Source organism: Megachile rotundata, chromosome 3, assembly GCF_050947335.1.
Source record: "Megachile rotundata isolate GNS110a chromosome 3, iyMegRotu1, whole genome shotgun sequence".
In the NCBI taxonomy this organism is placed as follows: domain Eukaryota; kingdom Metazoa; phylum Arthropoda; class Insecta; order Hymenoptera; family Megachilidae; genus Megachile; species Megachile rotundata.
The window spans coordinates 3930220-3943834 of record NC_134985.1 but is presented as its reverse complement, the minus strand read 5'-3'; the positions used below and the strand labels follow the sequence as shown (position 1 = coordinate 3943834).

The 13615-nt window shown below is 32.7% G+C and overlaps 1 protein-coding gene across 9 annotated transcripts in view; it reads left to right on the top strand.

The window, feature by feature from the left end:
• The first annotated feature begins 261 nt into the window (after window positions 1-261).
• The window catches only part of LOC100880577 (uncharacterized), a 789502-nt gene continuing 776148 nt past the window's right edge, over window positions 262-13615 (top strand). For 4 of the 9 annotated variants that reach the window (XM_076530104.1, XM_076530106.1, XM_076530107.1 and 1 more), the window contains exon 1: window positions 267-590. In XM_076530104.1, the coding sequence (XP_076386219.1) occupies window positions 539-590 (52 nt within the window). In that variant the 5' untranslated portion in view covers window positions 267-538. Of the gene's footprint in view, window positions 591-13615 lie in introns of all 9 variants that reach the window. The other 5 variants (XM_076530101.1, XM_076530102.1, XM_076530100.1 and 2 more) reach the window with 3 other exon arrangements.

Genomic DNA, 13615 nt, shown 5'->3' with positions numbered 1-13615 from the left:
TCCTAAACTCGAATCGGGATAACGTTACATTTTTCGGCGAGCAAGATTCATAACGTTTCGAGGGGTCTTCCCCCACTAATAGGGATAGTTTTTTTGCTTATATCCTATAGGTCGTTTTCGTTTACATCGAATCTTTACGATGTTCCAATAGCTCTTATTCAAAGGGAACCTACGTTGGGGCTGAGTGTACAGAGCGCGAGTAGAACGCTATCAGCTGACGCGCTGCGCAGGGTGGGGAGTTCTGCTGGATACGGAATCGAGGTGCGAGTACTAGCTCAGTTTGCTTTCGTTCGCCCTCGTGGAACGTTGGTCCGCGTGCCCGTATAGGTTGGTTTAACGTGTATTCATCATCTGGCAATTCGTGTCATTGTTAATAACTTGTGATTTATAGTAAGCGCATAGTATGGTCGTGAGTTCTGACGTGTGCCATTAAAGTATGTGAATGTGGTTGTGATACGAATGGTAATAAATTAGTAACAAAGAGGCGTATGTATTTTGCAACGAATAAAGTGTGAAGTGCTAGTGGACTATAATTACAATGGTACGAAGCTGCTTCATCTTCTACCTGTTTCTGCTGGGATACGTTCAAGGTTAGTTCTCTTGATCATACTATCGATGTGTGACATCTTCATAAATTTTAATGATTTTTTAAATATTTGTTGTAATGTGTTTGTAAAAGAAAAATAACAAGGATTTTCAAAAACAATGTGAATGAGTGTAACGTCCGAATACGTCTGTCATATATTGACATTTGAAATTTATTATTTTTTTTCAAATATGTCAGTTTATACAAATCGTTTATAACATCTTTTCAATATTCTGCTAAATTACGAAGTCATTCCACCTTCAAGATGTACGAAAAACAGGTGTTAATCAATTTTCATTTGTTCTTACACGAATTACTAAGAATTATACAAAGATTAAAGTACAGGTTTACGAATAGCACAAAGTACAATATGAGTTTTATGAATAAATTCGCTGAAAAGTACTATACTTACTAATAGCGTAACCGGCTATATTGCCTAGACTAATACCAACACATTATACTTCGCCTTTTGTGATTTATAACTTTGTTTACGATATCTTAAATGTGTTCAAACTTGTTCTATATTTTTTACATAAACAGCTCCATTTAATTATGGTATTTGCTTCACGCGTAAAGCAACCGTTAAATTGATAGAACAGTATTATTTATTATTTTATTACTTTTCTACCTTGACTGATCGATTGTCAAACACGGAATCCTAAATTTGCACATCATGAAACAATTACAAGAAATCTTGTCAAAAAGAAAAATTGATCAATAATAAAGGCATTATGCGGCCCAGTAACCTAGGTAGAATTTTATTATTTTTAATGACCGACATGGTCCAGCCGCCGATTTGTATTACTTGTATTATTACCATTATATACACACCATAACAAATAAATTCCATTTTATTAAATAATAAAATAAACAACATTAAAGCATATACAGTTAAAAAGTTGTGTCAATTTAGTAATCAGTAACCCCCGACTACGCAAGTAATAATTAGATTTAAACTTCAAATTTGGACTATTCATGTTAAAGAATCTTTAAAATGTATAACGGTACCATAGATCGATAAGTTGACCTTTTATAGATCACAGATTGAATTTTTTTACAAACTTGTTTATTTTCCAATCATAAATTTGTATCGTCCGGTGGTCAATAACTGCATTACTTTTTTATTAATAATGAAATATGGCATGGAATACAGGTTCATCAACCGTTGACACGAAAGTAAATTGTTTCTGGTGACGAAATGAATATGTTAAATGCTTCAAATCTTACAGCTTGACATTTTTTTTACATGTAATGTACACTTTTTGTAGTTTTTTTACTGTTGAATAGAAAGGCGTATTAAAGAATAATAGATATTTGTGTCGGTATATAAAAAAATATGTAATTTATAATAAATTGCAAAACATTTTTAACAACAGCATATGTCGTTTATGTTCATTGTACATAGAAAACATATTAATTAGTACTTTAGAAAGTAAAGAAAATTTAAAATGAAATAGAAATTCCAGATTTACCGGAGAAGATATACATGATCTATCATAAGCGAGAAATTTATTACTAATAAATTAATATTATATTACAATATTATATTTATTATAATAGTATTAATAAATATATTATTATTAATATCTTGACTATAATTTACTGTTTCCTGGTTTTAAAGATAATGTTTGCAACTCTATAGTAACTTGTTACTGTCATTTCGTTACATTTTTAAAATTCAAAATATAGATAAAACAACAGTTCTTTGCAAGGATAAAAAGGAAATTGATTTTCATACTTTTCAAAATCGAGTGTATTAGAAGATACTTAATCAATATGTAAAGAAGGATACTGTATCATGTATTCAAACTTTCCTATTACACATTTAAGTTTTAGTTTCGACACATACTTTTCAGTCATCTATAAGAGTCAATGAAAAGCAGTTCATTAGTACTGATGTATGTCCATTCTTCGCTGTTGAAATTCTTATTGAGAACTTAAGGCTTACTACTACTTTTCTTTAAATAAAATTTGATTCTTCGATTATTTTCACAAAAATTGATCGTTTCATTTCAAGTTGTTTAGCACATGTTAAAGGTTTCTAATAAGGGACGTCACCCAATTGATACACACCTATGTTAATGAAATTTATATGTGTTATAGAATTCGAAAAAATATTTGACACGTATTTTCTTTATTGGCGAATATCCATTTTGAAGTGGTGAAAATAACCCTTAAAGTTGGGGATGAAAAAGCTATTTTCCCAAGTATCTCGGGAACAATTAGGTCTAGACAAAAAATTCAAAATGCAAATTTGTTCTGTTTTAGAAAGCCAATAATACGGCGTAAGTGGATTTTTGAAAAATTTATTTATTTCAAAAATATGTTAAAAATTAACATTATTTTGTCAATTTTTTTAATAAAACGTTGAACTATTTTGAACAAATTTCGTATATGTAAACTATGGGTCCAAAGAAAAAATATGGATAAATTGGAATTTTTAATTTCTCTCATATAAAATATATTGCTATTGATCGAGTTATGCTTACATTTTATACCTTCCGTTCGGCGCACAACTGATTTCTGTTCATAATATTCTGGAATTCGTATTATACTACATTTTTTATAGTAATTTATTTAAAATAAGTACTTAATGGTCCATAGGTGCCTCTATAAAACTTGGGGCCCGTGTCAGATATCCTGTTTGTTCCGAGTTATGGGCACATACTGGTGGCAGTATTCGACGTACAGCACATCCAAACCCATAAATTGTACGTGCATAAAGTGTAATGACTTTATGATAAATTTAGATTATGCAATTAAAGGATTTTATCTGTTCATTGGGTTTGTAAAAAATATAGTAACTCTGAAAATATTTTATTTCTTTATAGTTTCGAGAACGGTAATTTTTATTTTGAAATGATCTTCTAAACTATAAAAAAATTGTAGTGAATGTAAAAAATGTAATGGGATTATGTATAATAAAATTGAAACGGATATCAGTATTTGCCAACGCATATTTTGTAAAAGTGACATAGCCTCAATTTGATTGAAACTAAAGTTAGCGGGATTATCAAAATGTTCCAATCTGCTCCAAAATATTACGATATATATATATACCACTGGTTTTGTAATAAAATTCTTTACACTTTTTGTCATTATACAAATTTGAATAAATTGTAAAATAAGATTATGAAAAATTTGTTTGTTATAAACAAATTGTATTTTGCAAAATTCGTTAACATTTTGTTATTATACGCAAAAAACCATACAACTTTTCTATTAGAAGTTTTAATGTATCTCGTATGATTTTCGAGATAGCCAAAATGGGTCGAAACTTTAAGGGCTCGTTTCACCCCTTAAACCCGCGTCTCAGCCGATAAAAAAAAATACGTGTCCCTTATTTTTGTCTGCTTAGCAAACCTACAAAGTTTCATCAAAATGGGAGGGAGACACATGCGTGCCTTTCCTTGTTAGTAAATAATTTAATTATTCAGCGAGATGATAATTTAAACTTATCAAAAAATAATAAATAATATAAATAATAATTCAATGACAGAACTATTTAAAATCGCTGTGATATTCATTTCTGCATTTTCCAGAACGCTATAATTTACTTCACATACAGTATTTACCTTCATTAAAATTTACATTTACTAATATACAGCGACAAAATATTGCGAATTACACTTGTAATATCATATATTTCCTATTATTTTAATTATTGTATACTTTGCTGTACTGATAATTCAATACCGATTGTTATACAGAGCTAGCATAACAATAAAAATTAATATGTATTATTATCTACAGAAATGGAAAACAACTTATCTTACTCAATCTTACTCTCTTCTTCGTTTTTTCTTTACGAAAATTAAAGTACTGCTTCTTTCCTATTGAGAAACATTTTAATTTAAAGATTTCTTTACCAATAGATAGTCTTTGTTCACATATTGTTGCATGAACAGCGCGGATTCGAACACCCAGCGCTATTCTGACCCAATCACAACTTAATGAGCTCAGAGTCCGATTTCAGTTGATAGTTCGTGGTATAAGTTGATTCGTTTCGTGTTATAATATAATGTTTGAGATATGTGTTAATTCGTTTCGTATTATAAGTACGTTGGTTGAGATATTAGTTGGATTCGTTTCGTGTTTTAAGTAAATGTTGTTCGATATACGTGTTGATTCTTTTCGTGTTGTAAATGTGTACGACTCGAGGTATTATTGAATTCGTTTCGTGATTTAAATACGTGTTGTTTGAGATATTAATGAGTTCTATGATTCGTTTCGTGATTTCTCTATGTGTTATTCGAGATATTATTGAGTTCTGATCTTTTCCGCAAAAATAACTGTCGACCTTAAGTTACCTCGGGATCAGTGATTTGGAAGGGGGTATGTTTGTTCATTGGTAGTGATTTTTAAGAAGTTACCGCCCTCGTATAAGTAATGGTCACCCCTGAAAGTAACCGCGACTAAGGGGTGACGCACGAGGGATTCCGCGATTTGGGAAAAACCTATAGCAGGCAATAAGGTGAAAAAGCACTCTGACCCTGATTACGATGGTTGAAAATAACGGAATTGGGAATTAAACATGTTTGTCCCAAGCAATAAGCTTGGGGTGCTGACGCGAAGGTATTTTTTGCTAACGAAAAATGGTCAATAGCTGCATAATATCGCACTCTAAGGCGATGCAACACATATATTAACTTAAATGGCACTCCTTAGTATGGAATTGTAACTTATTTGTACAATATTGTTTAAAAACAACATGACAACAGAGAAATATAGAACGGATAATAACTTCAATGTGGCAAATATCTTTTTTGGCATGAGTTGATGTAAATCTGCTTCTAATGTGATGTTACAATATATTTATTTGAGATTTGTTCTAGTTTCTTTTGTGTTACTTGTATATTTCAATACTGAAATCGAAGTACTCCACGAGATAGTGGGCATTGCTCCTCTTCCTGCACCGCTATTAGTACAAACAACAAAACCTAATTAAATCTAACCCTAGTGTATATTTCTCCAGAAGGTGCTGTTATATTACTTGTAGGGATGATACAATCGGCGATAGGACCAAACAAGGGCTGATTTCATGCAAAAGGATAAGTAGAGAATATAAAATAGAATTTTTTCATACAAAGAAAATTTTTTCGAGAAAATTGAATACAGGAATTTGGCAAACTATTTGTTAAAAAATTTGTTTACAGCAAGAATAATGGTTCCATCAATTATTTGCTTAATGAGGAAATTAATTGATGTTAGAACTTAATACGTGTAATTATTATTATTATCGGTTGTACGATCGCGAACTCGGATGATGGTAAATGAAAATATAGCTTGAGCTCCTACTCGATCGCTGTGCTCGACGGCAACTTAATGTCGTGAGGACAAGTTTGTATGGTGTTAAAATATTGCTGGTGTTTAAACTTAACACTTAGTTTATTTAAACTAACTCTTAATTCTAACTGCTACAAATGTGTATGTCGGTGATTTGACTTGATTTGATGTTTTTCTTGTTCTGATGTTTAATTCGATCTGTCTGTGTTTCGGTGTGTTTCTAAGAAGGAAAACTTATTGAGAGCTGTCTGTGGTGGGATGATGGGAAAAGGAGGAAGGTACTATGTAAAAAAGAGGGAATTTTGGAGTTTTGATTGGGTTAGGAGTTCTGGAAATTAACAAGGGTGGAAGGAAGGAGTGGAGGAAAAAAGGTGGCAGTAGGGATGGCAAGGGAAACGGTACTTCTTGGGTTTTTCCGGAATTTTTATGATGGGTCTGTAGCGGTACGCGGATTGGGATTAGGACGGATGACTTCAGGATTGCTTTATGATGGATGCTAAAATGTATTTTCCTATTGCCTTTTTAAGAGTCGAGGTTAATGATGAGACAGGTATAGCGACCCTAAGTTGTACGGTGCTGTGCCATCGTACATTGGTAATATCAGTATTATTGGTTCTTTATAGTGATATTACTTATGTACGTATTTATCATATTTTCGACTAAATTCATCACACTATACTTACATTAGCACATGTGTCAACGATATCATGAAGAATGATAACTAATTATACATTTTAATGGTATTAATAATTATTTATTTCTAATATTCATTCATTACTAAATTAACGGAGAACTAGTTAAAATTGCCTTCTTTCTTATCATAAACAAATTTCTGAATTCAATTTTTCAAAAAATCGAACCTTATATGGACAAATTTTATAATATACATAATATGACACTCTGCACATATGTATATTATAGTATAGAACAGTGCTCGGATTTAGTTGCACTTTTCGGGCTGATTTCGGGGTAGACGCCTACCGTGCCCTCACTCCCGCGCTAGACTGCCCACGTGACGTCGTGTGCCACGGACGGCGTACGATAGATTTGTCGGGATCCAGCCGTGATCTAAAATTTTGCTTGCACTGTTAAGAATTATTATTTTTACAGATTATTAAAGCTATTAATACTATGTTTTAAATACTATATTTTAAAGGGAAAACACAAGAAGTGGGAAAGGGGGTGACTTTTCCCAAATCGGGAATTCCTGCTTTCCCCTGCCAGTGGTCATCCGGCCCAAACTGTTGACCGGTGACCCATCCGACACTCGGCCTACAAATTACCGTAACAGTAATAAACCCAAGGATCGCCTCTATTTTCCAAACTACATGGGAATCGAAAAAGATACAACTACGCCAACCTCAATGTGCATACCAGCTGATAAAAATAGACAAGTAATGGTTCCTTAGTCTTTTATTGCTGGTATGGTAAACCTTCAATATTATAAAACACTCTAAAATCTATAATAATGTTTATATTATAGAATTTTTTTTATATATAACATATATAAACAATAATTAATACATCAGCTCTTCATATAGAGAATATGGATCAGTGATAGTACATTTTTGAATCTTTCTTTGTTAATAACCGTTTAATAAATTGTACGATGACACAGCATACCGTACAACATAGGGTCACGATATCCGTAACCTCATAAACATTACAACTCAAAAAAGGCAATAAAAAAAATATACTTTACTATCCCACCATAAACCAAGACTGAAATCATCCTTCTTAATTGAAGTCCGCGGCCCGCTACAGACCCACCACAAAATTTCTGGAAAAACCCCAAAAATACCGTTTCCCTTGTCATCCCTACTGCCAGATTCTTTCTTCCACCTCTTACTTCCACCCTTGCTAATTCCCAGGGCTCCTAACCCAATCACAACTTAAAATTTCCCTCTTTTTTGCATAGTGCCCCCTACTTTTCCTATTATCCCACCACAGATGCTTACTCTAAAAGTTTTCCTTTCTTGAGAAAAACCGAAGCAATGACAGAGCAAATCAAACCACCAACGTAAACATATTTGTAACAGTTAGCATTAAGAGCTAGATTAAAATAAATTAAGTTTTGAGTTTTTAACCATCATCATTTCTTGACACCAATTTACCACCAATCCAAATTCGTCCTCACGACGTTAAGTTGCCGTCGAGCATAGTGATCAAGTAGTAACTCGATTCATTTTTATCTCACCACGCGAGTTCACGATCATACGTAAATAATGATCCATGATTAAGTTATAAAAAGTTTTTAGTCGGGAGGGTACATGACGTAAATATTTTTGAAAATATTGTTAGTTTAATAAAATATTTTAGATAGTAGTTACATGATTTGAGGAGGTCAATTTTGTAATGAAAGTGGCCTTCTTCTAAATGAATATGTGGGGACAGTATGAAGATGATGTTCCCTAGCTAAGGTAGGAAACTAGAAAAACTAAAGGAGTGGGAGAACGTTTCGTCCGGGACCTGGTAGTGGACTCATCGGTAAGGCGTTTTAGCCATACAAGGGAACATGTCCAACTCCGACACGCCGATTTTGATGAAACTTATGTGAGATATAGTTCTCAAAAAAATATTTCACAAGTATTTTTTTTATCGACAATCGTGCATATTGAAGGGGTGAAAATAGCCCTCGAAGTTGGGGGTGGAAATCATATTTTTGGGAATATCTCCGGAATTAAAGAAGATAATTGGATTCTTTTTTTTGTAAATTGTTGGTCTTTTAATAGGCAATTATTGTGCCAAAAAAGATTTCAATAAACTTTATTTGTTTAAATAATATTTTGAAATTTTACAATTTTTATTTAAATTTTTGCACTAAATGTTGATTTATTTTTTTGCAACTCCGTGTACGTAAACTATAGACAAAAATAGGGGATACGTGTTTTTGGAATTTGTTGTTTGTTGCAATGTTTATTAGATATATAATTTAAAATCACCTCCAGTGAAGTGGGGCAATCAGTATTTTTATTAAAAATATCATCATTTTCACAATCTCTTACAATATCTTAGCGATTTTATACCTCTTCATATGCAATTAATTGATTTCTCAATAATTTTTGTAAGCGTTGCAGGTATGAGCATGACGCGGTTATGATTAACGCCGCGCCGCGCCGTAAGGAACATAGGCTTTTATGGCCAACACTGCTTTTATACTTTTACAGGCGTAAAGACTTCATTCTAAATAAAATATTTAGAACTTTTGGAAACATTGGGATTTTTTAAAAAACTCAGAAAATAAAAATAAATTAAATTATATTTTAACAATATTGGCCATAAAAGCCTATGTTCCTTACGGCGGTGATTGTAACCGCGTCACGCTCAAACCTGCGACGCTTACAATAATTGTTCAGAAATCAATTAACGGTATATGAAGAGGTATAAAATCGCTAAAATAATGTAAAAGATTGTAAAAATATATATATATATGGATAGGAAGAAGGCTCTTTGAGTACTAGCGAGAAAGTCTAGGTTTCGATCTTATGCGCTGTCTAGTGGCGATAAAGGTGGGAGTGAAACCGCCACATTTCCCTAAATGCAATTACACATTTTTTAATATACTATCCTGTGTGATTCATCCTGTTATTCTCTATTATATATTAAATTTTTATTTTAGGATTACGAAATAAGATTTCAACATAGCAGTATTGAACATAATAATCTTGTTTGTGTGGCTACTGTAACTAGATAATTTCTCCCATAAAGTCCATGAAATCAGCAGATCAATTTAAATGGGATATCCTATATGTTAAGATGAAGATTGTTGAAGCAGGATCCCCTATCTGATATACGTACTTACCTACTATTTTTCTAACACTTTTTGCATAGATATTTAAAAACGTTATTGATCTAAACATGTCTTCTGTCATAGCCCTATTACATACTTGAGATTTCTAAGAATATATAAGTTCACATATTTAGTATTCTGAAACATTTCATTCAAAATTTTTAAATATAAATACAACATTATTCATTTAACCTATCAAAGTACATGTTAGAGTTTCATACAGATGAGGTTTACGACATGACGAGAGAATGGTCACTTTTAAACCCCATAATTTAGTATCCGTACCATCTGCGTGCCAGCACTACGATGGTACGTGACAATTTGTAGTTTTTAGCAGATTTGTTTATTGCTGCACTAGTCTTTAGAGTTTTTGGCTTCAGTGACACAGGCCATGTCATAAACCTCGCAGTTTAGAAGGTCAAAGGGCGATCTGGTCCTTAAAAGTAACGGGTCCCGCGGACCGGGACTGACGTCACGGGATTTGGGAAAAACCCAGATTCTCCCCGGAATGCCGTCCTCCCCCGTACAAGCTTCTGTTCCACTTCCAGAAAAGTACCACGCTAAGGGCGCAATGCAAGGGAGAACAGAGGTGTTAACGGATGTAGAAATTTCCTATTTGGTTAGATAGCCAACAGTTCAGATTTCCAACAGCACAAATAGAAAAACAGTATAGATAGAGAATAGTACAGAGTTCAATTAGTATAGAACATAACTAGTTTAATACTTAGAAATATTCGAACACTTCGACACATTAAAACACACACATACAACACACATAGACACACACCCACGTCTTTATTAAAAACCATTCTTTTAATACAATTCAGTGAGTGTTTCTACACGGCCCCAATCCGTAAAAACATTGGGTGGTCCTTCGACTCCATATAGACTTTAGACGGCACGAAGTGCAATAATCAGGGCTTGACCAAACCCCAACAGTATGAACAATATAATTTAACAAGTAAATTTTAAACAAATTGAACACTGCTGAATGTATTTATATACTTACCTTCTGCATAGTAGTACGTAATCTTTTAACAACAAACATTTCTGTTTTACGTTAATGAACTGTTTTTACTATGTCGGGAAGCGGTAACAAAATATTTTGAAGAATGAGAACCTTACATGTCTTGTTTACAACAAAGAAAAATTCGAAACAAAGAATTTTGAAATCAGACAATTTACATTTAGCAGAAAATGTGTTCTTAGAAACAACCATGTACTTTGCCTCATTGTGTTTTATACTTACGCTGTATGCGATTAGTAATGTCTTTTTTCAGACTTCTAACGGGCAATCAAGGGCATTGCGTGTCCTTCCAAATCGTGTTCATGGAAACGAGAGCGCTTTTGAGGCACTGGTCACGTATTCACGGACTGTTATGCGAATAATGCATCGCCAAATCCCCGCACAAATGCTACCCCGAATAATGTGGGTGTTAGAGACACCGACCACCCGCGTAAATGAAAATCTGCGTAGTTCTGAATCCCCTCCTCGATAGAATTGAAGTACAGTTTGTGGTATACTTTATCGCCTTATTCCAAATTCACACATTTTATATTCACCAAAATTTATAATTTTAAATTCGTGAAAACCCAGGACGATTTTGAATCAGCTCACGTAAACCTTCTGAAATCATGTTCATATACACCGAGTAATAATATCGCATTCAAACAGTTGATGCACTATTCATAAAAATGTATTCGCTTCATGCAATATGCATACACTGAAACTGTAGCTAGTTTGTAACGGCAAACTATTCGGTTGATTTGATTTTGTTTACTTTGGGAAACAAAAGTTGTTGATTTCTTTTTATCTGACTATACTATTCGACGGATAAAACGTAAAAATATTAAGCTGGAAATCCACCGATTCACAAGTTATCGCTTCGTAAACTTAGGTATTTTTAAATATTTGAGAGATAAGTGTAACGATATATAGACTCGTATCTACATATAATATGATTGGTTCGTAATTCATTCAAATGCTTCAAATTTGCATTTACCTCGTTTAAAAAGAAGTTTGAGTGGCTGATTTTATTCCTACAAGAAATTTTAACTTTATTGGTATTGGCATGTTTTTTATTAGAAAGATATTCAAAACAATTCCCATGAAGGTAAATCATTTTTATATAAAATTGGATTCATATCATGTAAGAAAGAAAATTACTCAGTTTATTAAATACATATTTCTGTTTTTTTTTTAAATCATGTTTTCTCATATTTTTTAAAACATTTTTATTTTTTAAAAACAAAACGTCAATTAGGCCAGTTCAATTTTGATGCCATTAAATAATCCGGTTGAATAAACTAACTTTACTTTTACATGTAAATGTAATAAACTTGCATAAGTGTCGGATAAGTATCAATATTTTTGCATTATTATATTGTAATTATGATCACATTAAACATATGAAGTTTCTTCGAAAGTTACATCTATGCAAATTTAATATCAATCCAGCAGTCAAATGTTATAGGTCACACAAATTGAAGATACTGTTTCGTCAGCAAACGTACACTACAAAAGTCACTACAAGGTTATTCTGCGCCAAATCGATCACTTTTGGACGTCACCATCTGTGATTTTGCTCTAATGAAAATATGTTATAATCCATATAAAATTAGGGGTAGTTTAAGTCGTCATTTTGCCGGTTTCGAATTTGTTAAGGAATAACAAGCTATCAAAGTTTGCAATTTTTGCGAAAATATGCTTCATTTACGAATTTTTTTCTTAGAAACTATTGAACCGATTTACTTAAATTCTGTTTTGTTTTACTCGTGAAGGATTGGGTTATTTTAAAATATTTTTTTTAATTCTTTCAAACGTAATTGAAGCCTATTTTCCCAAAAATGGGCAGAAATCGCAAACTTAGAAGGTTTATGATTCCTTAACAAATTCGAAACCGGCAAAATGACGACTTAAACCCCCCTCCCTAATTTCACATGGACAATATATTTTGATTAGACCGAAATCGCAGACGGTGACGTCTGTCTAAAAGTGATCGATTTGGCATGGAATGACCCTACAGTGATTTTTCTCGTTGTTATAACGTAATATGTAAATTTATAACCTTATGCTAAGGTATGTCGTTTAAGTCAATTTGTTTGCGAATACAGGCTGTGATCCTATTTTAGATGTGGTTCAAATTAGGAAATTTTTCCCTACAAAATACATGGCAGATTGCATTTGAGTTCTCTCTCAACAATGGTTGTCGCTCACGTAGCCTTGTTTGTATTATATATAGTAACTTTACTTGTAGGATGGGTCACAGATAGAAGACAATTTAACATCAAAATAACATTTACAAAGTCAAGATATTTATTTATAACAATTAGCAGTTCCTCTCGATTTCTGATTTCAAAATTCAGAACTGGTATTAATAGATCCTACTAACCAATATTATCAGAATATGTAGAGGTGTCAATAATTTTATGTTCATAAGAGTTAAGTTTAAGAGTTTTATTTTTCTCCGAAGTCCGACTCGTCGTCAATTCGAATTCAGTGCTACTGCTTCCTATATACAGCCACTGCTTCAACTCTCCTACGTATTCACCGTGATAGGAAAATTGGTCGGGTTGTCAATAAAAAGCATCCTCACGGATTCTGATGACTTTAAAGCAAATTGAATCTGCCGTACACCTTGCTTCAACTGACTGGATTAAAGATTGATCTAGCCTTAACCTACAAGAGGCAGATCAAATGGATCTTAATTTAAACCTGAATTTCCGTTTAAGATCTTTACAATAAATCATGGTCACATATCCATACGTCCAGTTTTCCATTCTATTCATTTATAGTGCTCATGCCAGAGTTTCACATCTTAAAAAGTAAAGTTCACCTTCATTAGATTTTGAATGGCTCGTCCAAGTTTCTTTGATCTTAAATCGTGATCCTGTCCCTGAATGTACAATTTTTTGTTTCTCTGATTTCTGAAGATAAATGCATGGGTTTCTAT